We start from the raw sequence: 26,924 nt of genomic DNA on the forward strand, positions 1-26,924 counted from the left end.
TCATTCCTATCATTCTCTTACCAGTAAAGTTTTTGAGAGATTTTGATTCATGGCTCAAAAACTTGGAGTTATTTTCATGTATTTGGTCAACGTTCTGTTCATCTTTGCTCTTTGGCGGGATATTGGTGGAGATCCTCTCTGGAGTTTCAAGTTTCTTAGGAGTAACGATCTTTGTCTGCAGTGTCTGATTAACAAGGGAGACTGACTTATTAGTGCCATGAGGACTGGATGCTGACATATCTTCTTGTAAACTATCTATTGTTTTCACTTGTTGAGCTGATGAGTAGGTCTCCAGAGGCTTTACAGTGGAAGTCTGTTTATTCTCAAGAGAATCTGATCTACTAGCATCATTTTCTCTAGTCTTCACTTCACTGGATTTTAACAAATCAGACTCTTGTTTTTCTTTTCTATGAAGTAGCTGTGGGCTTTGCAAAGGTTCTCCTTTTCCTGTGCTAGAAGAGAACCTCACTTGTTTTAATTTTTCCAGTGAAGTTTGTGTGGAACCTTCTGCTTCTTCCATAAAAGAATTCCTGTCAGCTTCTCCTTCTAAAATAGATGTGATAGGAATACCATTTTTACTCTGAACATCTAACATCTGATTAGCACGAACTTCTGAGTCAGTGGAACTGGAACTTGAACTGCGCTTCAGAATGCCCCTGGGCAGTGTAACAGTGCCATTAACCCCCTGGGTCCGTTTTGCTGGTTTGGGAACAGTGTCTTCTCCCTGTGGCACAGGATTAGTTACTTTGTGAACTAATTTTCTAGCTCTGGGGACAGGTCGCTTATCTGGTCCTTTCTGTGATTCCTCAGTAGGCTCTTCAGAAGGTTTCTTAGATGTCTCCATTTCATCATTTTCTAAGTTTGCTTTAGGTTGGCTCTCCTCTGAAGGTAACAAAATTTCTGCAAGACATACACAGAGAAGAAATCGTAATTTACATGAAATTCATCTGCCTAAACAGAGGTGTATGATGCAGTGCAGGTCTAGAATGAAGTGATTATGTTGATTAAAAACACCTGCTCAAAACACAGGAGGAAATTCAATGTAAGTGTTGATTCCATTTGTATATAACAGGAAACTTTAACAGTTCTTCTAGCTAATTAATACTCTTAGAATAGGGGGAAAAAAAAGAAAAAAAAATGAGAGCATTTCAAAGATAAGGAGTGCACCAAATTTTTTATCAGCATAATTCCTGCAAGGGTTAAACTTTACAGGAAAGGGGCAGATTTCAAATATTTTCTCAGGTTTAGAAGATAAACAGCAGTCTACAGAAGAAGGTATTTTCAATTTCACATAGAACAAGTTAAAAAGTAAGAACAGTCTCCTAGTAGGGATATGAAGATTTTTTAAAATTCTGTATGTGCACGTTTCCCTTTTCTATTAGCAAGCTTCATAATAGATACATGAGAGTAATTGACATGTTTGAGCCTGTAAATTACAATTTCAGATGCCTGCATTGTGAAAATCATCACTTATCTACTTTCTTGCAGAGAATTCTATAGGAAATATGAGATTCTAAAATAAACTGGACAGAGGAAACACAAGAAAAAAAAGACAGGCTTGACTCTTCTGCTGAGCTAACAGCAGTAGTGACTGGAAAGTCATAATGATAGAGATTTCCTTGAGTATGGGTTTGCTGTGTTATCTACTAGTGATTCAGGACAAGAACACTTGCAAAAGGAATGTGTGAAGCATCTATTTCCTGAGTATACTCACGTTTTACATCATTGCACCAGGGCAAATTTAGGTTGGATATTAGGAAAAACTTCTTTACAGAAAGGGTAGTTAAACACTGGAATAGGCTCCCCAGGGAGGTGGTTGAATCGTCATGCCTGGATGTGTTTAAGAGCCGTTTGGATGTGGTGCTCAGGGATATGATTTAGCAGAGGGTTTTTTAGAGTTAGGGTACTATGGTTAGGCTGCAGTTGGACTTGATGATTTTCAAGGTCTTTTCCAACCTGGGTAATTCTATGATTCTGTGTTCGAAATGAACTAGCTAATAAATTAAGTAGAATAGTTAAGGTATGAAAACCTGTTTTATCCTACAGTAAGAAGCAACAGAAGTAAAACTAATTTCCATATCCAGCACTAAGACATTCACAGTTGTATTAATATTTACCCTTATTTGATAGCTGAGGTAGAATGGCTTGTCCGCTTTCTGATTCTCCACTGCTGAAGTTATCAGTTGATATAATGGAATTAAATGGATTTCTCCTTTGCTAAAAAAAAGAAAATGAACATTATAGAGTCAAGTTATTGTATCAATACAACCTTGGCAGAATAAATGAAAGTTCAGTGATATCCTCTACCTCACTACTCCATCAGTAGTATCTAAAAGCACACTTCTTAAATTGGATACATAACAAGACATCGAATAAATCTGAACCGCAGAACTGTAAGAAATGCCAGCAACATCCTAATCCTTTCTGAAGTTACCAACAACGTAGATAAGACACCACTTGAAGATAGTTGAAAATTCCGAACACTTGTAAGGTAAAAATAAATAAGCAAATCTATTTCTATACTTCAGAGATTCTGGAAGAGAGCAAGACTTATTTGCAGTTCCTGACGAAGTCAGAAACAATGTCAAGCACAGACACATGCTGATTACTTTAGGACTGAAATTTTATCAGTTTCCATCATCTCCCCCCAAACAAAACACCCATTTTTTTTCCAGCCTATTATTTTTCTTCCTTAAATCTCAAATTATCATTACCATTCAAGGAAAGAAACATGCAAGATGTAAAGGATAATGTTTTCTACATTCAATACCAGTCTTACTTTTGCTGTTGATGTTGCTGCCTTCACAGATCTTCTATCTGGTTTGTCTAACAAAGAGGTTACTGGGTCAGAACTGCAAAGAAACAACATATAACAACCTCAGCAATCAAGTCATCTTCCAAAAAGCTGATATTCAGTTGTACATACTAAAATAAAACCTCTTAGCACAAAGTTTTGCTATTCATTGTTCTCATCAGATCCAGAAGCACAACCTCCCTCCACAGCAAGGAGATAGAGCACCAAGAATTATCTCCTTGCAAAAATTTCTTTCTCTGTTAAATAATTCAATGTAACTTCAAAAGTACAAGACAGTACAAAAAATACATTTTTTGTATCTTTAAGAATTTTCTGAGCAAGCTTTATGTAAACGTAGCCACTCTGCAAACAACGTCAGTATTACCACATCTATCCTTGTCCGATAAGTTTGTGGGTTTGGTGGTTTTTTTGGTTGTTTGTTTGTTTTGTTTTTGAGGTGGAATATTGATGTGGGTTTATATGTGGTCTTCATTTAATAAGCACTTTCAGTATATCTGTACAGAAAATCCTAGCATTAACTCACATGCTTAAAATTTGGGGGATGAGTACAAGGACAATCTAAAGCAGGATAAATGACTGCTCTCCAGGTAGGAAGTATTAACTTAGTTTTATTCATCCCAGTTCCTAAACAAGAAAAAGAACGTATAGCTTTCAAAGAGCTTGATATTGAAACTTTCAATTCCTTTTCAGAAATATCATTCCACTGTAGTTTCTATCCTTAGCATTAAAAACCTAAACAAAATAATTAAAAAATAAAAAAATAAAAAAATTGGTAATCACATGTTTAAATAGTCTTTGTTTTCCTGAGGTGGAGTTTGGGTTCTTGTTTTTATAAGCACCTGTGCACTCCCATACTTTATGCCTCATCTTGACCATCTGCTATTCATCAGGACAAGCATGATTCAATCCTTTCCTTATTTTAAACGCTGACAATGCTTTTATGTACTCTGGGTGTAAAAAACTTAAGATGTTCTTATGCCTTCAGTTTTAAAAGTTCATAGAATAGCTTGGGTTGGAAGGGGCCTTAAAGATCTCCTTGTCCCAACTTCTTGCCATGGACTCGTTGCCAACCACCAGCTCAGGCTGCTCAGGGCCCATTCAACATGGCCTTGAGCACCTCCAGGGATGGGAGGGCTTCTCTGGGCAGCCTGTGCCAAGGCCTCACCATCCTCTGAGTATGAAATTTCTTCCCAACAGCAAATCTAAATTTCTCCTCTTTTAGTTTAAGGCCATTTGCCCTTGTCCAGTCGCTATCAGACCATGTAAGAAGTTGGTCCCCCTCTTGCTCATAAGCTCCCTTCAAGTAATGGGATTTTGTTAGTTTTTGTTTTTTCAGGTTTTTTTAGGGGACTTTTCTTGTCTGTTTGTTGTTTCTTTTTTTACTGTTTTTGTTTGTTTGCTTGCTTGCTTTCTTACAGGCAGGGAGATAATTTTTTAATGTGATTACTCAACACACACAACTCGCAACATTTTAATGCAATGTTATTTCACACTTACTATAGAATAATTAAAGTGCTATTTTTGCATTATGTATGGAAAATGCTGCTACAAACAAAGTGTAAGGCTGGGAAAAATAGAAGGAAGTTAACAACAACAAAAATCAAGATCCTGTAACTGGGTGTCACAGCACAAGGCCTGAACAGAGGAGCATACAGATGGAAAAGCTGAATGAACTATTTCCAGACATGCTGCATTTGCAAGGATACTCTAAGACAGAGCATGAAGTCACACTATTAAGCACTGCCAGACTTAAAACAATGCTATTCAGCAAACCAGTGCTGAAAAACACTGCAGATCCAAACTCCATGTAGACATTGGTGGGACCAGACAGGAATTTGTCACCTATTCAATATTTTCTGACCTAGGGAAGAAGTAAACCTACAAATCATAATTTGAAAGATTAAGTCCCTTTAATACTTCCTTTGTTCAAGAATCAGCATATAGACAGATGGTATCGCTGAATGGAGGTAATATTGACAGTCTGAGTCACACCATCAAAACTCATTCTGTGCAAAGTTATACTTTCAGAGGCACTTCACACTATTGGCCTCTGGTATGCAAGAAAAGCAATATGGGACACAATGCACTTCTCCCACCACCCTACTCCCAAAAAAGGTGGGAGGTCATTGCTTTGTTACAGGATATTGATATTTAGGGTGTGGAAATGAAGATTATCGTGCTAATTTTAACAAAATAGTTGTGGGCTGATTTCTGTAGCAGCTGAAATAGCAGCATTCTGACAGAAGGGCAATTGAGTTGGCCCCTGGGCTCTTCTTAACCCTCTGTGCTCACACAGAACTACCAGAGCTCAACTAACTTCCTCCACATTCAATTAGAAATGCTTTGGCTCAGTAACAGGAGCCAGAAGAACACAGGTCTAATCCCAAACCCGAGGTTAGCAGCTGTTTAGCTTAAGCAAAGTCTACAAGTCAGTGATGATCTGAAGCTTAGGGGAAGAAAGGGGGCAGTGGAAACAAACAAAAACAATAAATAAACAAACAAAAAAAAAACCAAGCACCAACCTAAAATCAGAAGCTCCACAAACTTACTCTTAAATAGCACTTAAAAATGTATTAAAAGTCCAAGTGCCAAATGTAACTTTTGAACTCATTTATGGAATACCAAGACCCAGTACAATATTTGATTTCCTCCTTTTATTTCCAGCCATCTTGAGACTACTACATTGCAAGAGAATAAGACAACAGAAATTAATCGCCTTGGCTCTGCTATCCTAATGACTGAATCAAAAATCCCTTCTTGCCACTCACACCCCCAAGCAATCAGAACCACTGATTTCCCAAGATTGTTCTTCTCCCTCAATTTCAATCAGCTGCTGCCATTACAGGGAAGCATGCAGCCATATCCTATAAGTCCAGCATCAATATAACAGAACAGTATCATGAATCCTAGACAGTGAGAGCTTGTTTTATAGGGAATATCTTCAGGTATTGGTGAGTACAAGTGCTCATAAAGAAAGAATACAGGCGGATGTCTGAAATAATTTAGAGCAAAGGGCAGGAGAGGATCCTGGAAAATAATTATCATTTTTCACATGGGTGCAACCTGAAATATATCATCATATGACTTCAAGTTAAAGATCACAATCACGTTGGTCACATTCCAAGCACATAGTTTACATGCTCTTAAACCTCATTGTGCTAGATATTTTTTTAAAGACACTGCCCTAGAAGTTTATTAAGTTAATTACTTTTAGATCAGTCAAAAGATCTGTGGAGCTGAAATGGAACACCATAAAGCTGTACTTCTTTAAAGGATCATCTCCTTTCCCTTATACTGGAAGCAGCATTCAAAATACCATAACAGATGCATTAAACAGCAGCATGTCTTCTGCCGTCCATTAAGAAATAATTCTAAAATCTCTTGAAGATAAAAGCGAACCAAAATTTATCCACATTCAGTAAAAATGGACACTTCAATGTTAACAGCCAACTTGGGAGGGGAGCTAAGCTCTTTCTTGTGCAAAGGAAACTTAACCATCATTACTATACAACTTCATTTTTAGGGAAGTTCTTAGACAAAGTTTGCTTGAGCTTCCAGTACAATATCAGACACATATAGGACAGATACATCTCTGAGTTTGCTGATAACAAAATGTAAAGGGTAAGAAAGAGCAGTAAAGCAAGACAGAGTAGTTAAGACTTACATCAGTCTTTCGTATTGTTCATCGTGAATGTTTGTACCCATTTTGCAGACCAGGAAAGTGAAAGATGGAACTGCTACTAGATATTGTACAAGTGCATAGTAGGAGACAAGCCTTGCTGCAAAGAAAAAATAGATGACATACAGAGAAGGACATAGAAGACAGAAAGGAAGATGAAAGTTCACAGAACCAATCAATGGTGCAAACAGAAATAAAAGTCACCCTAAAAGCACTTCCAGTTTTTACCTCACTCTGTTGACTTGCTGACACTCCAAGCTGACTAGTAATATCCAGCTCTTAACCTAAGCCTCTGCCTTCCAGAGTGATTTCTTTTCCTTGGTAGAATCACATCTTTTTTCCTCAGATATCCAAACTTTCTGCTTCTTTCCCATGTGAAGTATGCTTGGTCTTCTTAAAAAAGCCTGAGAAGTCTCAAATGCACTGAAAACATGGAAAATCTATCCTAAAACAATTTCTCAATCTCCAATTTTTTGTATGATCCAAGTTTAAAACTCAGACTGAATCAATAGCCTAGTGTCACTGAGCAATCAAATGAAGAGAGGCAGTTATTGCCCCCATATTACAAGGGGACCTTACAGATCATGGCAGCTATTCTAACCAGAAAGTCCTGGTCTTACTTCTGAGAGCCAAACAGAATGTTAGCATGAATATGACCGTGGGACCACCTCACACACCACTGGCATCTTTCTCCTTGTAGATATAAAGGAAACATAGCTGCATTCAACTCCAGAACAACTAACAGTGCATAACTATGAACTGTCAACAACTCATGTGAATTGTTTCCTTGGGCCATTGCAGGGAAATATTTGATGATCTCTGAAATAAGGGAATACTTGAAGGGTACTTACAGCTCATGTGTTTAACCAGTCCTGGCATACTTGTGTTAACTGTGACTGAGCAGACAGCTTACCTTGAACTAGATTTCTGTTCTTCTTCTTCTTCTTGATGTTCCACAATGCCATGTAGTTCTGGCAGCGCAAAGACTTCTTTGTTAACATTGCTCACCCAGCTGTCCTTTGCTTTGTTTGATTTGCTCTGACTCACTTCAGCTAAGGCATGAAAGAGGGATACTGTTATCTCCCATGTGTTCATACAATATTTCACAACAAGCAAACAGAAGTATTTACATTCAGTCCTACAGCTGTTTCAAAAGCCTTGAATAAGATACAGAATTAGATCCGGTGTCTTCTAAAGAATATGGCTATATTTTAATACTACTATAAATTTCACTTATCTCTCTAACAAAGTCACATTACTACTCCAAGAACACCTGCTTTACAAATTAAAGCAATTCTACATAGAGATTTCTATGACAGAGTGATGACATTGGCAGACAAGGGAATAGCAACAGACATCAGTGTACAAGGAACTGGTTTAATGGCCATGTGAAAAGATACAAGTAGCTCATTGCCCAGGTAAAAACCAGCAATAAGTGGTGTCTCTCAGTTCTGTATTTATTATTTTCATTGGCAATGTGGACACAAGTATTCAGAGCATCCTCAGAAATTTTGAGGGCAGCACTAGGCTGAGTTGTACAGCTGACAATATAGAATGAAGAGATGCCATCCAGAGCGACCTTGACAGACAGAGCCATGCAAGCTTCATGAAGTTCAACAAGGACAAGTGTAAGGTCCTACCAACTACTTTAGGGCAATGCTAAGCACAAATAAGGGCTGAGGAGCGGATGGACTGAGAGCAGTGTTGAGAAGAAAGACTGGGATAAAAAGCTCAACATGGTCTGGCAATGTGCACCTGCAGCCCAGAAAGCCAGCCTCATCCTGAGCTATCTCAAAAGGGTGCAGCCAGAAGATCAGGGAGGTGATTCTCCCCCTCTACTCCACTCCCATGAGACTCCTCCACCTGTGGTGCTGTGTTAAGCTCTTGGGCTCCCAGCACAAGAAGGATGTGGAGCTGTTGGGGCAGGTCCAGAGGAGGCCACAAGAATGTTCAGAGGGTTGGGGCACTTCTCCTATGGAGAGAGGCTGAAGGAGCTGGGCTTGTTCAGCCTAGAGAAGATAAGGTGCCGGGGAGCCCTTATAGCAGCCTCCCATAGTAACTAAATGGGGCCTACAGGAACGTTGGGGAATGTAGTGATAGGACAAGGGGTAACAGGCTTTAAAATACAAGAGGAAAGGCTCAAACTAGATGAGGAATTATTTATTCAGAGGGTGGTGAGGCACTGTAACACGTTACTTAATGAAGCTGTGCATGCCCCATCCATGGAGGTTGGATGACACTTTGAGCAACCTGATTTTTTGAGAGGTGTCCCTGTTGTGGCAGGGGGGTTGGAACTAGATGATCTTTAAGACATCTTACAACCCAAACCATTCTGTGATTTTAAGCTTCGTACAGCAATTCTGGTAAAGACTGATCCTGTTGTTTTTGCTGTTAGTTATACATTAGGAAAGAAACAAAAACAAAACAAAAAAACACCTCTGTGTCTCTATGAAACAGAAACAAAAGTAAGGCATAGAAAATTGAAAATAAAGTTGAAGTTCAGTAAATCAAGTTAAATACTTTGTTTCTGCAGGAGTAAATTTAAAGTTGGTTATGATTTTCATTTGAAGAGGTAGCTGTCCTTATGGGTAGATTTATCACAAACACAAATCCCTTAACAGTGCTTTAAAAAGAAACGAAGAATACAAATTTCAGTGCAGATTAGTGTGGGTGATATAACTCTTGCCCTTTAAGTCAAAAGGATTTAGAACTATGGGAGGTTAAGAGGGGACACAGGACTCTGAGAAATAAATCACTTCCTGTACAAAGAATAACAAAAATAAACTCCTTAGATTGGAGAACCAGATGCTGGAGAGATTTATAACAGATCTACAAAATCCTGCATCCTATTTCACATATGCTTCTGTGAATATAGATTGATTGTTCTTTCTTCCCTGGGGATAACGTTAATGGTAATCAGCTCAAAACCAGAACAGGAAGTGCTCACCTCTTATATGGGATACCATTCTCACATGCCTTGAGACAAAGCATAGTAAATGTTAAAAACAACAGCTTGAAGTCTTATGGAACTTAATGGAGAAATCAATAGGAAAACAAATATAAACATACACAACCAAAAACCAGGAATTCCTCCCTTTTCTGGGTTTACTTATAGGGTCTAAAAAGAAGAAATAAGAATGCAGTGCAGCACTGCAGAGGGCTTTTAGTCCTGCACATTACCACAAGACAGTCCCTTCTGATAGCAGTTATCACATACCATGTTTATACTATGTCCTACTCCAATAGGAGCCAGGAAGATGACTAAGAACATCTCCCCTATTGGGAAAGATTGAGAAAGCCAGGACATTTTAAGCCTAGAGAAGAGATGGCTTTGGGGAACCTTATCAACATCTATAAATACCTGAAGGGAGGGTGTAAAGACAACCAAGCCAGGCTCTTCTTGGAGAGAGAAGGAAACCAACACTCTAAATTACATATAAAATCCTTATTATGAATAATTTTTCTGTTCATAAGACTAACACACTCTGCTTGCATTTCACCTACTTAACTAACTTCTGACACTTCTGTAAGAGTACCGCCTCTATGCAAGCCTTTCCAAAACAAAACATGAGCCAAATGCTTACCAAGAGTAGCAGGCTTCCTTCTCATGGAAGCTCTGATAATATCTGCTCCATGGATCTTATCTCTATGCCTCTTTGACTTTGCTTCATAAAACCACTGTCCACTCATATTCTTCAGCTGAACATCATCTTTGACTTTTTCTGGTAAGTGCCTGAGGGAAATAAATAAATAAATAAATGAGAGAGAAATTCACACTTTGCAATCAGCAGAAATAAACTAGAAAAGTCATTGAAGTAAAATGCTGATTATGGTGTAAGTATACAGGTTCCTATCAACACTGAATGCAAGATAAGAGGTATAGGGAAGGAAGTGGCAAAAAATACTAAGAAATAAAAGCTAGTATTTTTCTAGCTGCTTCATCTTTCCATTTTTTAAGAGACTCAGGAAAACACCTCTTGCAGAAATCAAACTACACTGTTATCAAAATCTTTAGATATAGCCACAGCATTTATTATTTATTATGCCAAAAAGCACAGAGTCATGAACAATTTGAGAGATTGTTTTCTTTCCTTGTTAGGCATATGACAACACTAAGCACACACCTTACGCATAGCATGGAGACAAACTGCAGACCAGGAAAGTTACTAAACAGATTTAGAGAGTACTTAAGAGAAGGAAAAAAAGTCAGAATTAATCTACTTTCTCCATTCATCAGTCTTCAGTAACGAGCTAAAAACAGCCAAAGGGAGAAAGCAAAGCAATGTACAAGTTTCTCAGAGACATTAAGGGTAAAGATTTGTCACACTGCTATAGGACAGTGACATCTTCCCCAGGCCAAAGTCAATGCCAATTTTATACTGCTCATGAGTTAGAAGAATCTTCTTGTCCAGTCGTGCAGCTACAATTACAGCCCTTTTATTAGAGGTTGCAGATTTGGTTGCCAAGATCAATCATTCACTGAATAAAAAGGATACTACGAGTCAATCCCAACCCTCATGCTAAAAAAAGATCATTCTCACCTATCACTTAACTCCCCCTTCATATTAGTATGGCAAGAAATGAAAAGGTTTACATAGTCCTGCCTAAAGTATACGACTGCTTTTCCTCTTTAATCAGCTACATATAGTTGAGGTTGCCCAGAGCCAAGGTCACTATTGGCCTTTTCAACACCAAGATTCAGCTGTCCATAGCATTACTGGACAATTTAAAGTTTGGCCCTCCCTCCTGCTTATAGTTCTGTGCTTCTCAGAGCCAAAATACATACTTCTCATCAGCTACAGAACTTCCAAGTTGGAAGAAGAATACAGTGGTAGTTTCCTTCTGTCCTCAAGCAAACACACTGCTCAGTTATGAGCCAGCTCCTCACTGTTCAGCCCATTAATGAACAAAAACAGCAGGAACAGCAGAAAAAGGGTATGCAAGAGCTTTCATACAGATGACCGCTTTTCCCTTTCACCTTCTTTCCCCTGTGTTATTTGCCTTCTCATGTCATTTGCTCCTTAAGTTTAGGGACTGGATTTTCAGCTATTTGCTTAGCCTGCAAGCCAGCAGAGCTCTGACCCCAGTTAGTGCTTCAGGGCAATCTGACAACATGTGCCAAGGGAGATTCTCAAGTGGGAAGGTCCTGAGTCACAGTAGAAGCATTCAGTGCCTTCCCTCTGATTAAGCCTTTCGACCCCAGGCACTGCTCACTCTTTTCTCCTTTGCGTTCAGCCACTGAAACTTGGGTGCAGTAGGAGACCTTCACAAGTTAGCTCAACAGAGCTACACAAGTAGCTGGTTTGCACAAGGAATGTGCTTGTTAGCTTCTAACTACATGTCACCTATGGCCAATGCCACACTATTTTGGCTGGAAGGGAGCATCAGCTTGCTACCTATGGAAGTCAGTATACTTCAATTCCACAAACTCAAGAGGCCCTCCAAATATAAGCATAATCTCAATTTACTCAGTACCTCCTTTATAAATTACGTGTCCAGTGGATGGAGTTTGTATTTTGAAAAAGCTGATGGAAGCTCATCACAACTAGCTTATGAACTTACTTCCTTTGTTTTCTCTTCTCACCTTGATAGCTTAAGCACTTGACTTTTATTAGATTGACTTACTCCTCCTCTCATTCTCCGATTTAGCCTCTCAGTCCAGTCTCCTGAGAAACTAAGAGCAACAAACATCAGAGCTATTCATCTACCACAAATAAGGAGGCAGATTATCATTATCAGATATCAGATATCAGCTTTCGCTCATGACAGGAAGAAGATTTGGAGAAGTCTGTGCACACCAACACATCTTAGGCTTGTTGCAAAAACAGCTGCTAAGGTTACATTATTAAGGTTATTATACTTTTTACGAACGGATTGTACTGTGGGGGTCCATCTCATTGCTATTTATTAGATTTAGGTTGTGGTTTACCTAGAAAGGAATTGTGCAGAATTCAGAGTGCAGCTGTGGTTTTGCACTGCTAAGTTTTATTTCCCAGCACCACAACTGAACTAAAAGCCAACAGCTGATCCTAAGCCAGCTTCCCACTCAACAGAAAGACTAACCGAGTTGTCATTACCTTATTTTTCTCTTGGTGATCAAAGAACAAGTTGGCATCCAGTTTACAATTGAGATTGCAGGCTTAGTTTGCCAAATTTGCAATGAGGAAAAAATGCAGTAATGATTTTGCAGTACATATGCATTTGTTCTGAATTCCCTCAGTGGTCTCTTAAAATGCCAGATACACTGTGTTGTTTTCAGAATGAGAAATACTGTTGTTATATTAAAGCTAGTGCCAGTCTCTTATCTTTAAAATAGAGTGGAAGTACGTAAGCCAAAAACAATATAAATAAAATAAAATCCTCTTTTATAGTGAGGCTGGAGTTCTCCCATTACTTAATAGGCTTTTTCTGCTAGATCTTTGATGGAAAGGCAGCTGTTCCCCCCAATTTGGATATTAAGTACATGCAAAATTACTTTGAACTTGCATGCAAGGCAACTCTCAGGCACTCTGCAGGCAGTCAAACTCTACACATCATCTATAAAATGAACAGTTTCTCCCTGTCTCTGAAGCATCTGACAGTGCGCTAAACCACCCCTTCAAGGCAGGAAATCTGCTTTGATATAATCAGTCCACGTCAATCTCTCTATCAGCAAATCCACAACAGTTTATCTTCCACTTTGTAGGCTGGCTTGAGAACTCACTGCATCCTAAAGCAAAGTGTTAATTACTTCAGTTTATTTTATGATTATTATTATTATTATATATATATATGTATGTAGTAATGTATACCTGTATCTAATACTGTATAGCTAGACCTTCTCAGCATTCTTTATTCCTTCTCCTTATCATCTTACTCATAGCCCAAATTACAAAGCATTACAGAATTTGCAAGAAGAGACAACTGACATTTTAATAACATTTTATTACCTTATTCTTAGAATCATAGAATCATAGAATGGCCTGGGTTGAAAAGGACCATAATGATCATCCAGCTTCAACCTCCACATCATATTCAGGGCCACCAACCACCAGACCAGGCTGCCCAGAGCCACATCCAGCTGCTCTCAAGGAGATCTTCCCCCAGTTTATATAAATACCTGAGGTTGCCCCAACCCAAGTGCAGCACCCTGCACTTGGCCTTATTGAACCTCATTAACTTAACATGGGCCCACTTCTCTGGTCTGTCCAGGCCCCTCTGGATGGCTACACTTCCTTCCAATGTATCAGCAGTAACACTCAGCTTGGTATCATCCGCAAACTTGCTGAGGGTGCACTCGATGTGCACACAGATGTGCACATCTATGTCATTGATGAAGATGTTGAAGAGCACCGGTCCCAAGACCAACCCCTGAGGGACACCACTTGTGACCAGCCTCCACCCTGACATAGAACCATTGATCACAACCCTTTGGCTGCGTCCAGCCAGCCAATTCCTAATCCATAGAACAGTCCATCCTTCAAACCCACACCTCTCCTAGAGTTAGGGTACTATGGTTAGGCTGCGGTTGAACTTGATGATCTTCAAGGTCTTTTCCAACCTGGGTAATTCTATGATTCTATGATTACCTTTCAAATTTCTTATTATTCCTCATTCAACAGCTTAAATTGAGCTTTTTGGACAGGAGAGTTGGAGACTTTTTGTGGTCAAGTAGGTAGTACTTAACTCAGTTTGTGTTTGGCTCAAAGGAGGATTTTATTAATTACTATTTATATTATTAATTATTGTTAGTGTCTCGTACACTCTGCTCTGAAGATGTGACTCGTGGCAAAACACTTTTCAGAGCCTGATACAACCAACTTATCTATAAGATCACTTCAAAGCCTTCATCCAGCAAGGGAAATATCACATGAGGGGAGGAGAAAGAGAGACTTCTTGGGAATTTATCCTCATTTCAATTTGCTCTGGAGTGTCAAATAATATGTTTTTTTATACTTTTTGTAAATCCATTTAAGCAAGAACAGGAAATTCGAGGTCTTTTCCAACCTGGGTAATTCTATGATTCTACGATTAGATAAGGCACTTTACATGTCAGACTTGTGAGTCTTTCTTTTTTCTTCTTCTGTTGGACTGCAAAACAGCCATAAAACCTTTACAAGTCAAAAGGGACTGTGTAAACACTGCATTCTGCACGAATATGCCACTACAGTCTCTGGCATTTGTTTGAGAACTACACCCAAAATATTTATAATGTGGAGACCTGAGTGCATATTTACATATAATTTTTTTCTTTGTGCATATTAGCTATACACAAGTTTCTAAAATCCATTATTACTATTTGACTGGTTTAAGTAACTGGTGCAATATAATTTTATGCTGGTTGAGGGCTAAAGCAAGAAGAATAAAGCAAACCAGTTTGGTTATACAACCTTTTCCTATCCCTGTCATCACAATATCTCATCAGCAACACCTCTAATTCTTGCCTGTGGGATCTCTCTGAATATGGATGTTTTGCATAAGCAAGGGCATAGAATCACAGAATCATAGAATGGCTTGGGTTGGAATGGTCACACTGTCAAGCTCAAAATGTGCTCCACGTTACATAGAACATGTTACATGATATAAATAATGTAATTAGATACTCTACAGACATGTACAGAATGCTAATTTGCTTGGGTGTTTCTTAGTTCATGTAAGCCTAACTTTATTCCATTGTAGCAAGACTGCTGAAGTTACAGAAGTTACCTTTTACAAGGTAGGATACTTAAGGTCTGCCAGCCTTCTCAGTTCCTGTTCGCTTGCACAGAAACTCCAAATAGCCTCCCCTCCCTCTTCATACACAGCCCAAATGAGGCCATAGAGGAAAAAACCTCACACCCTTCACAATGAAGGAGCAGCTACCCTGTGACAATGCATCTTTGGTACTTAGTCAGCCTGACACAACAGTACAAGATGAATTGAACCCAAGGAGGAGAGACTGGTGGAAAGGATGCACGTTTTCTCAGCGGATCTGCCCCAAACCCACATTACAGGCTCTAAAAACAGATATATAAAGCATAAAAGCAGTCTCGATCAAATGACAGACCACAGTGTATACACAGCTACTGTAAATGAGCAGAAGAACCTCCTACTGAAATTGATGCTGTGTTAAAGAATAGGCTGCATTTTAAGACTTAAGACCAGACCCGGTAACAAGACTATTCACCCTGAAGACAAAGGCTTCAGTTTGGCACACAATAATACCACACAAGTCCAGGCACAAGCAGAAAGTGTAGTGGGATTAAGAATTTTTGTACTGTAGGAAACCCAGTCTTGCAGACGGAACACTCAGAGGATAAAAATCCCTACTAGTGCCCACTATTTTCCCTAAGCAGGTTCTTCTACCACACAGAATAAATTCCATCTACCCTTCTTTGCTAGCAGCTCCTTGGGTCAAAATATAGAAAAATCAAAGGTGCTTATATGTGATAGAGTTCACCCAGAACCCAAGAAAGCTTTCCAAGAAATTCACCATGGATCAGAAAGGATGACAGGCTAAGAAACCTTATTCAAGTATACCAAGTGTCATTCTGTTTACTGGTCAGAACAGAATGGAGAGGATGTACAGATAGACTGTGCTGTGGAGTTGCCAGTAAGCCACACACCTCACACCTCTTCCACATGTTATTTTTGCAGTAATTTACAGATACGCAAACTTTTATTCAGTCTTCAGTCAGCCCTTAAAACTTGAACTAGTCCCCATGTTCAAAACACATTTGCCTCAGCTGAGCATGCTTTCAAAACTGTTATGTCTACCAGAAAACCCATCCTCTAAAATACGTTAAGTAAATGAAAAAGAATTTCCTTCTGTCTGCCCACAATACAAGGAACACTGTCTTGCAGTGACTGAATAGAATGTCCATTAAAGCAGAAATAACCTTCCTGCACAGGGGTTTCCACAGCCACCCACTGTTATGAGAAAAGTCAGTCCATGTAACACCCAAAGGAATTAGGCCCCTGAAGCTGCCTCAGTGATATCCAGTGCCACACCAGTGTGTGTATTAAAGGGGTTTGGCACACAGCTGTCACCATCCACCACACAAACAATTCCACATCATCCTTTCCCTATCACGAGCTTCCTTCAGTTTACACAAGGAGCAAATGATCCAAACACAGACCACAACAGTGTTCCCAGGAGGTTCTGCTGGGAAGGGAAGGGCTGAGAGCTGCTGTGCAGAACTGTGTCCCAGAGGCAACCACAACAACTTTCTGCTGCAGACACAGCGGTGCCAGAGGCCAACCATCCTGCCACAGAAGACTCACTCAGCCACAATTCAGAACTTCACATGCAGGCATATTTCTGTTCCATGTTGCTGTCTCCAAACTACGCAGCTATAAGGAGAATTAATTAGGGGCTAGGCTGGAGCTACCACCAGGAAATCCAGTTATGTGTTTGGTACATTCATTTGTTCAATATCCAAACTCAGCTGGAACAGAAATTCCTGGTTAGGAATAAGGACACTGATAATAAATGAATCAAACATCATTCAGCTCTTCTATTTTATGTTATTTCTGCCTTCCTCAGCAGGGGTTGGCATCTGCTCCTGGGGTAATGGAGCAAAGAGAGATACCCTCTTGTCCTAGGGAAAAGGAAGAGGATAAATTGTCCGTTGATTTTGTTGGATCACACCCTTTTGTAAACTGAGATTTCTTCATGATCATTTTCATAGAATCTTATAATGGTTTGGGCTGGAAGGGACCTTTAAGATCATTGAGTTCCTACCCCCTACTAAAGGCAGGGACACATTTCTATAAACCAAGTTGCTCACAGCATCATCCAGCCTGGACTTGAATGCCTGCAGGGAAGGGGTATTCACAGCCTCTCTGGACAACCTGTTTCAGTGTCTCACCACCCTCACAGTAAAGAATTTCTTCCTGATATTTAGTCAAAATCTCCCCTCTTCCAGTCTGAAGCCATTTCTCCTTGTCCTGTTGCTACCTGCCTGTATAAAAAGTCTTGTGGCTTTTGCCCATGAGAAGAAAATATCAATGTTCTCTTTCCTTCAGAGCAGATCTCAGAAGGGAAGCAGGCACGCTGCTCCCAAAATTATGCTGATCCTGAAATTGATTCAGACCAACACAAAAGGAGCGGCGGGACGGAGTGAAAATCCATCACAGCACTCAACAAACCAGGATTTAAAGCAGACAGAGGCTGCCTAGTTGGGAAAGTCTACTTGACACAGCTTTACTACACACAACAGAAGGAGCTGTGAGCAGAGAAGGGACTCCATCAGGTGATCTGTAAAATTCCACTAACAAGGTTCTTAAAGAGGATCCTGTCATGTTACCAGTTTGTCAGCACTCCAGGAAGAAAGCACACAGACACCACAGAGGGAACAGATTATAACACCCTTCAAACCTCAGAATTTCTTTCTAGAGGGGAAAAAGATCATATTAAAAGACTTCCATTATGTATATCTACAAACTACTCTTTGACAGGGTATGATATTTGCATAATGACATTCTATCCCAGCTCTTGGAATCTTCCAGGTTTGCAAGAACGCTGAAGGATTCAAAATACTACATCTCCTTGGCTGGAGATCTATATATTTTATATATTAGAACATCCTCTGAATTAAAAAGTAAGCTCCATGTGCCACATCTATGCCGAAAAATCAGTTTCAGATGTAAGCTTCCATATGTTATGATATTCAGAAACCAGAAGAGATATTCTATTGTAGGAACAAGCAGATTACAGGCTTCTTCAACCTCCAGTCCTTTGCATTTTCCACCACACCCTCACGAGCTACAATTACAAATGGCAAAAGCAAAGTTATCCAGACAAAAATACTTGTTGACAGCATTTTTTCAGACCACGACTAATAGCGGCTTTTTGGTTTTGCTCTTCCCAGGAGGATTCCTATCCCCAGATGTTTGGTTTTTGTTTGTTTTTGTTCTTTTTCCTCGATCAACGAGGAAAAACTCCAGCCCCAGCACAGAGCTATGAACATCAGTCTGCATTACAGCACTTGGACATTTCAGCATCTAAGATTGCTTTTTATTTGCTATGGGCCTCTTCTCATTTTGAGTCTGACAGAAAAGAAATCCTCACTGTTGAGCAGTTAGATATCTGCATTAGCTGAAACCACTACTGGACTGCTATTTATCCTAGTGCAGATGATTTTCTCAAAGTCAAGTAATCTATGCAATGCTGTTTTCAGCACTTACATCTCTTATTCATGGCAATTACCCTAATGGTAGCTCTAGGGAAACCTCCCAGCACACAAAACACTCCACAGTACAACGTTCCAAACAACCCGTTGCTCCATGTGTGACACCACAATGAAAACGGGACAATTTTCTACATTAGCCATGGCTTGCAAGGACTTCTTTTAGCAATGGAGCATAATGTTGGCACCTCCTGTGGACCACAGCACCGATGCTCCATGTATTGAGGTATAAATTCCTCCCTCGTACATACTGCTGACTGCAGCTACGTTGACTTTTTAGCTTGTGCATTTCATGAAGCAAATACTCATTACACACTGGTTCAGTTTCAGTGTTGATGCACGGGCAAACTAAGTTCTTTCCAAGGAAACTAATCTAGAAATTCTGTTCAGATGCATGCCAAGTGTTCTTGGCCCATACAGAGTTATAAACATCCCAGTCAACAATTAGCTTTCTGGAGAGTAACGAACCATTTGTTTGGTAGGGGCATTTCACCCAGGGACTATGCTAAATCTAGTCTAGAGTAAAACTCTCTGGTTCACACACTCTTTGGAATACAGGGTTCTCAACCACAGTTGTCTTTTCTACTCCTACACTATATACATCAGGTCTATATACGTGTATAGGTCACTCTATATACGTGTAGGTCTTCCCAAGCCAACCCAGGGTGCCACGTTCTTTTACCTGACTCTCTCTTCTTCAGCTTTTTTAAGCTCTGCATCCCTTTGCAGCACCTTCATTATTGCCTCTTGTTCCTCCTCGGTTAGAAAGCTTAGGTCAATCATTGTGTGTGTGGGCAGGGCTGAAGTGTCCAGGAAGATCTTAAATCCTGCTGAGGGACTTCTAGTCTCTCTTAAAGGTATAAAAGAATAGAAGTCTTTTTCAGCAGGCACTGAGAAGGCTGGACCACGTCACTATCAGTGACTTAAAAAACCACAAATATTGCTTTGTTGCAGTTGAGTAAGTACATGTTTCCTTAGATTAGAGATATTGGGGAAGTTGTTGCATTGCTGCTTGCCACTGCAATGATGTTTTCTCAGCTTGTCCTCTCAGCTCTGCTTCTTGGAGTAACAGTTCACTGACCCAGCACATCCGGTGTTTAGGAGCAACCAAAGCATCCCCTAAAAAAGAGACAAGGAAGAACAAGCTGTAAACTTATGTATCAGGGAAGTAGATCACATTGGCTTTTTTCTTTTTTTTCTTTTTTTTTTAATTAAAAGAAACAAGCTTTTTAGTGTGATTAAACCACTTTATGAAGTGGTCACTTCAAGTCAAACCTGTTTTACAGGCCTCTCGAACAAGGTGGTCAGGAAAATATACTGCATTTGAATATAGTGACTCACAGCCTAAAACACAGAATCAAGCGTCATTTACATGACAATTTAAAAACAAGTGCACTTTAAGTTGTTCTTAAAGCCAGCAAAACAATTTGGACAGGAGAAGGAAGGAGAAGAAAATAAAATCAAGAACGCCAGCATATATACATTTAAAGTACAAAAAGCATGTAGTCACAAGCACATCATATACAAGGGCACATAAGAACCTGTGCCTATTGTTATCATACATGGATCAGCAAAAGCCAGATATCTCTGAGGAAAAATTCACTGCTGCTTGCAGTCCTGATTCAGAGTGTAGAGGATGAGTGGGAAAAAGTAACAAACAAAACCAAAAATAAAACACCAGCCAACCACCACCAACCAGCTAAGGCTTCAGCTAAAACTCAGGAGCTTGCCATGCTGGTTTATGATGATAGCATTAGCACGTTTCTAGGCCACTTGTTTTTGGCAGGCCACCAACCAACCAAAGCAAAAGAACTATCCTGTAAGGACAAGTTGTTGAACTTTTGGACCCTACTCCACTCCTAGCAAATCGTGAGCCTTGCCCTCCACACCTCTCTTCCCACTCTAGGTCTTCAAAGAGGCCTTTCTTCTTCCAGGAGAACAGAAAGGCAGCAGTCAACACAAGCCCTGAAGGAAGAGCCCTAAGGAAGTAATCAGAAGGCTGCCAAGCACAACGTGTTGCAGCAGTGAGATGGGAGGAGGCTGGGAACGCAGAGCAATTTGTATGTTCTGCTTCAGACTTCAGGAGCATGTTCTCCAGTTACTGCAATGCTTCTTTCTGAAGGATTTTATCTTGCCTGTGAGAAGAACATTTATTTATGCTCATAAACATTTCCTATTTTTAACTCAGAATACAAAGCAGTTTTAAGAGATTATTTATTTAGATTTCCAAATGGGAATTCTACAATAGACTTTTGACCCATCCAAAACAAACAGCACTGAAGGATCAAGAACCATGTTTGCTAAGTCAGGTTCTTACAGTAAAACCTTTAAGCAGCACTTATTAGCTGCTGGATAGAGTCAGAATACCTTTATTCTTCTGACTTGAGCTCAAGAGGAAGGGAGTATTTCTAGAAGTATACTGAAGTTTGAATAATTTTCCCTTCCTTTGTACCAGCCCACAGCTTCAGAAGGAAATTCAGGGTATCTATAGTTTCCACAGGCTGCAATCTGATTTAGTTTACAAGATAGGAATTTAACTTTTAATCACAGTATTTTACCAGTAATAGTGTATAATTATGTCAGGAATACAATTCCATGTAGGCTTAATCACTGCTCTACAGAACATATGTAATGAAAGCAAAATAACAGCTACCGAAATGTCTTCAATATGTGGAATCAGAGATCGTGCAGTAACATGAATCTCGCTGCTTTATCCAAACCAAATTGAATCTGTAAGTAGTAGTTTTAAAAACTGTTTTGTCTCTGTTTTATAGGCCATGGTACCCTCTGAAAAAGCAGATGACTCATCACTTGAAAGATAATTCCAACCACAAAAGCCTCTTTCTGAAAAAGCAGAAGAACAAGGTTGCAGGAGGAGAGTCAGTTCTAAGTCTACATCAGGGTCTCTTAGTGCTTCAGTGTAACTGCTTCATTGATATAATGAAGCCAAAGGGAAAATAAATACAAAACCAAAACAACCTGAATTCAATGCAAGCCTCAGAAGCATCCTAAGTGACAAATCAGGTGAGAGGCAGCAGAGAAGCTGCTGATGGTACTGAACAGATCTCTTATTAAAAAAGGATAGCTACTGGTGCAGCCTTGTAGCTTATTTGCTCTGTAGTTATCTAATGAACATTGAAATCATGCAGGTAATCCTTATGCTTGCTCCCCTGGCCCCAGAAGCTGTAAACAATTCAACCATGAGAGAAAAGCAAGATATTAGTACCAATACTAGTCAAAAGGAAGCTTCACCTCTAAAAACAGCAGCCTTTCTTACAGATGTAAAAGGCAGCTGCAGCCAGGTTAATGGTCATCTCAGTCCCTCTACAGAAAAAGTGCAACCGCCTTCTGTGTGTGGTTATGTTTGGCTATATTGTAGGAGCAGTATATTTATCTTTAAAGGAGGATGATGGAGGAACGCTGTTTAACAGTTTAATACAATAATCTGAAAGAATAGTTGGGCTACATTCACTGAACAGACCAAAGGGAGCTCAAAGCAAGGCATGGTGGAACTGACCTTCCCAGATACCATCATTCTGAAGAGTACATTACAGAATCACAGAATTATCGAGGTTGGAAAAGACCTGGAAGATCATCTAGTCCAGCCATTACCAATACTTCCCGGCTAAATCATATTCCTCAACACCACATCCAAACGTTTCTTGAACACTCCCATGGTTGGTGACTCCACCACCTCCCTGGGCAGTGCATTTCAATGCCTGACTACCCTTTTTGAGAAGTAATACTTCCTAATGTCCAGCCTGAATCTCCCCTGGTGCAGCTTAAAACCATTCCCTCTAGTTCTATCACTGATTACACAAGAGGCCAACCCCCAGCTCACTACAACCCCCATTCAGGAAGTTATAGAGAGCTATAAGGTCTCCCCTGAGCCTCCTCTTCTCCAAAGTCTTCAACATTCTGCAACTCAGTTTGCATTGACACTGTTTATGGTCACCTGCCTAGACATCACTGAGACCTTGTAGGTTTCTTTGCAAAGATAACAACATAATGGTTCATTTAAAGCATGTCTGGGTACCTAAAAAACTGGGTCCTAATCTCACTGAATAAGCAGTTAAAGAAAAACAACCTAGCAATAATTTTTCTTCCTTTAATGCGCATCATCCATATACTGAAATGTGATACAATTTGTGATATGATAATAAGTCTTTAGTCACTGGAACCATGCCAGAGACAAACTTTTTGAGGGCAAAACAGATGTTAGCCTCAGCATAAAGAAGGTGAGAAGCTCTGTGTGTGTGATGTACACTGCCAGCCTCAAGAGACCTGCTAAGACAGGTTACTGTAAGACTGTAAGGCTGGCTTTCTGCAGGAGATTGCAAGCACTGATGGTAAAAACTGTTGCCTTAAGAGTATAGCACTTGTTGGAGATCTACAGCCAACCTTTGTTCACTTTGAATCACCCACCACCACTCCAAGCTTAACTCTTCTGCTTCCTTTTTTCTTCTTTCAATCTTCATATACTTTTTCCTAAAGATGATATACATGCCAAAAGAAATAGAGAGGCCTCGGCATTCATCTTTGGCAAGAAAGCTTTCAGACCTAAGTTTCAAATTAAACAGAAAGATCCACATCATATGGATTAAATCATGGAAATTGATAGAACCAGCAGACCGATGATCTCTGGAGAAAAATCTGCCATTTTCTGTTGTAGACCAACACTTTGAGACTTGGGATACGTGGCATCATTTTTTTTCTCCCTAAAATTCAAATGAAACCACACAAAAAAATCTTTCCTTTCATAAACAGTTTCTACTCCCTGTAATAAACAGGAATCTGAAATTATGCTTTCTGTAATTCATGCATGAAAGTTTCTATGCCTTGGTAATAAGAAATAAAAATAAGGCCTGAGATTCACTGTACTTCTCCCCACCCTCAACTCAAGTTGCTCACAACTGCCAAGTGCTTTTGGTCGGGCAGTCATCCAATAATGGTGCCTTATGATGTTTCTCAAAACCTCCCCGGGCAGTTATATGTCTCCATGCCTTCCAGGGAGGCTTTGCATTTGTCTAGAACATGTTGTAACAGCAATACTACTTTGTTGGCCCTGCACAGACCTTTATTTTTCCCCTACTTTCTCCCACATTAGAAAAGAACCTGAATTCAAATACTGCACTCCAAACATTATATATATATACCCTATTAAAAAGTACCACAATCATAGCTTAGATTTTCACATTTTCACTCAGTGCATATATATGGGATGTAACGAGGGAGAGATAAGGAAGACATTGGAGTGGTTTATTATGACTGATATTAAGTTCATCTACAGGATCAGAAGCCGAGGAGGAAAACCCCAGTCAGTTGGTCCAATCAAATCATCAGAGCTTCCTTTTACATGCAGCAGCCTCAGCATGTCTTAGATTTACATTTCAAAATTGCTTTCTGTGCTCCTTGTACTCCTGACCTAAGCTGCTAAAGCTTCACTTGAGAGAATCTGCATTGCAGCCAACGCCTTCTAACAGGAAAAAGCAGAGCTGACAGCCCATCCAATAATCTGACCTGCTTCTGCACCCCTATTTGTGCCAGCTCCTCCAGAAGAACAGCTACCCTTACAGCCCAGCTGATCAACAACCTGCATCTGTATTTACCTTCATACCTAAAGCTTTAAGTTAGTTACAAGTAACATGTATGTTCTTGGTTTTATTTTACTGATGTTCTTCAGAGACCCAACATATCAGCACTAGCAGCTAGGATGGGTTGGAAACCCAGATACCAGGCAACAGGAAGCTGAGGAAGAAAGATAAATGGAACTGTGTAATGTAACAATTTGCATCTGCAAGGAAACTCATTCTCAGAAGGAAGGTAACTAAGTTTGTCCCCAGCACCCATTCTCTGGAAATCCTTTATTTTGGAACACAAGAAGCACTTTGCAGGACTGGCTGCCATTAGGAAGTCACATCAGGCAGTAACAGTATTTTGCAAAGAAAAAAATTGAATAAATTAGGCTTAGAAAATATGACTTCTTGAAACACGAGGCAAATCACTTGTTGGAAGAACAGCTAATTAAACTAAATGCCAGTGTTGGCAAAAGCACAAATAGTTTAAGATGGTCATGAGTGTATTTGCACAGAAGTTCAGAGGACTACAGAGTTAAGTTTGGATAACAGAGAAAGAAAACCATTTAACTCTTAAGAGGAATTTAAGTTCTTATTCAAGAGTCCAAAACACAATTGCCTGCAATGTTAAAGCCTGAGCTTAAAAACACTCAAGGTGACTTGTCAATTTAATTCTTGAGAGGACAAAAGGAAAGAGATCTTTCAGTAAGATATGCATATCTGTAGCCAATCCAGCTGCTCTTTCTCGAGGTGTTATCAAAGCCTTTTCAAAATGCTACCAGCCAGATGTACACAGCATATCATAGTTGCAGCAGTCCTAGAGATTAAACTGAAGAGCAGTATTTGCCAACAGCACTTGTGTTTAGCCGGTGGGAGGCAGAAAGTGCACTTTGCTGGTTGCAAAGTGGAAGGTGATGTTGGAATCCTAGCAGAACTAGGGAATATCTAATAGGGCAATATTAAAGTCGCTTGTACAAACGCATAAATGCTTTATTTTATTTCAGTTAAATATCCACATGCTCTCGTGTGCAATATTCATTAATATGCAGATAAAGAAAAGAGCCCACTTATCTGTAACTACAGTACCACACAACTGCTGGAGGCAGCCACGACAGGAAAGCAAGAGAACAAACCCTGCTCCCACCTTCATCTTGCTTACCAGAACCAAGGAGTCTCCTGTTATTACCTGCAGAGTAGCTGCAATCTGAAAACAGTCTTACTGGCAGCCTCGCTCATATTAGACAGGCAAATATTCTGCTTTACACAACACGTACTCTGAACAAGAGAGCAAAAATGTTAACAGCAAGTAGAAAAAAAGTTAACAACTGAAAACTGGAAGAGGAAAGAACAATTTGTTTTGGCTGTAGCCTAATCCCTCTAATAATATATGGCTGCTTGCCATTTCTTTCACAGGACTTGGATATTGGCAGCAGTGCCTAGGAATGTGAATCTCAATGCCTGCTATGGTACACAGTCATTAGGACAGTGGTTTCAAACAGATGTGGTCTCTGGACTAACAGGTTCATACATTAAAGAGGAACCTAATAGAAACACATCTAAATAGTGCTTTTCTACTGACCACCTTTATCAGGTTGACTGTAGATGCCAAGCTATTTATTTTTAACTGCCTAAAGAACAAAACTACTCACAAGATCTTGAGTTCTTTAATAAGCAGCTTCAAAATTACAGAAACTTTAGCAAGTTAACAAAAATAATGTGTATATTTCTTTATAAATGGTGAGGCTCTGATTCTGGTGTGCTTTCTTACACATCATACCCCTACATATGCACCAGCATATTGTTTGAATGAATAATTACTCATACACAAGAGCTACACTTTTCTAGTTGATAATTCTCTTTACCAGTAAATAATATATTGCCAGGACAAGGAATATTTCAATATCATAGTGAAAATGGCTCAATCCTCTGTATCACTGGAGGCACAGCATTGTTTATTGCAAACAGTGACTCTCAGCTCCCTTTACAGAGAGAGTAAACTCCTGCCAAAAGGAGAGCAGGGAGGTTAACAAGACAAAGCTCCCATCATCACACTCTATGCAAGCATTGGTATTAGACCCACAAATGGTAATGCTGTTTTTAGTAAGTTTTAGCCTTAGGCAAATCAAAGTGGTTCCCAGTACAGAGCAGTTGAGAACTTCAGGTATTGGAGACTGGCAGACCTACCCTACCTGTACCCCATCTTCTTGCTCTCCTGTATTAGCACATATGTGGGCATTTCCATGGAGGACTCTGGCCTGGAAACAGTACCACTGAAGACTGGAAGTAAGCAAAGCAGCACAGCAAATTAACAAGTATTTCCCATCAAATGGCTACTGGGAAGTGACACATTTCCTACTTGTTGTTTTAATAATCTATATATGAAAACAAAGAACACTGAACTGCAGTTTCTGTAGTCACTGTGCAGTCCAGAATATTGCTAATGCAGAAGGCTTTCTAAACAAGAGGACCTGTTGCATCTCTGCAAGTAGGGACACTTTTCCTATTCATCTGAGTTAATCAACTCACAGAATCACAGATCACAGAATCACAGAATGACCCGGGTTGGAAGGGACCTCAAGGATCATGTAGTTCCAACCCCCTGCCTGGCAGGGCCACCAAACATACACCTTTACTAGATCAGGTTGCCCAGGGCCCCGTCCAACCTGGTCTTGAACACCTCCAAGGACGGGGCATCCACAACCTCC

The 26,924-nt window shown here is 39.8% G+C and overlaps 1 protein-coding gene across 5 annotated transcripts in view; it reads right to left on the minus strand.

Annotated features, from left to right (window-relative positions):
• Positions 1–26,924, minus strand: part of SYTL2 (synaptotagmin like 2) — a 46,580-nt gene that overhangs the window by 15,967 nt on the left and 3,689 nt on the right. For all 5 annotated transcript variants that reach the window (XM_085536512.1, XM_085536511.1, XM_015852419.3 and 2 more), the window contains exons 2-7: positions 19,326–19,762; positions 10,079–10,227; positions 7,408–7,546; positions 2,780–2,852; positions 2,118–2,217; positions 22–900 (exon numbers count right to left, since the gene is read on the minus strand). In XM_085536512.1, the coding sequence (XP_085392638.1) occupies positions 22–900; positions 2,118–2,217; positions 2,780–2,852; positions 7,408–7,546; positions 10,079–10,227; positions 19,326–19,426 (1,441 nt within the window). In that variant the 5' untranslated portion in view covers positions 19,427–19,762. The remainder of the gene's footprint in view (positions 1–21; positions 901–2,117; positions 2,218–2,779; positions 2,853–7,407; positions 7,547–10,078; positions 10,228–19,325; positions 19,763–26,924) is intronic.

Source organism: Coturnix japonica, chromosome 1 (genome assembly GCF_054131305.1).
Source record: "Coturnix japonica strain WE chromosome 1, WE-NBRP24, whole genome shotgun sequence".
Taxonomy (NCBI): domain Eukaryota; kingdom Metazoa; phylum Chordata; class Aves; order Galliformes; family Phasianidae; genus Coturnix; species Coturnix japonica.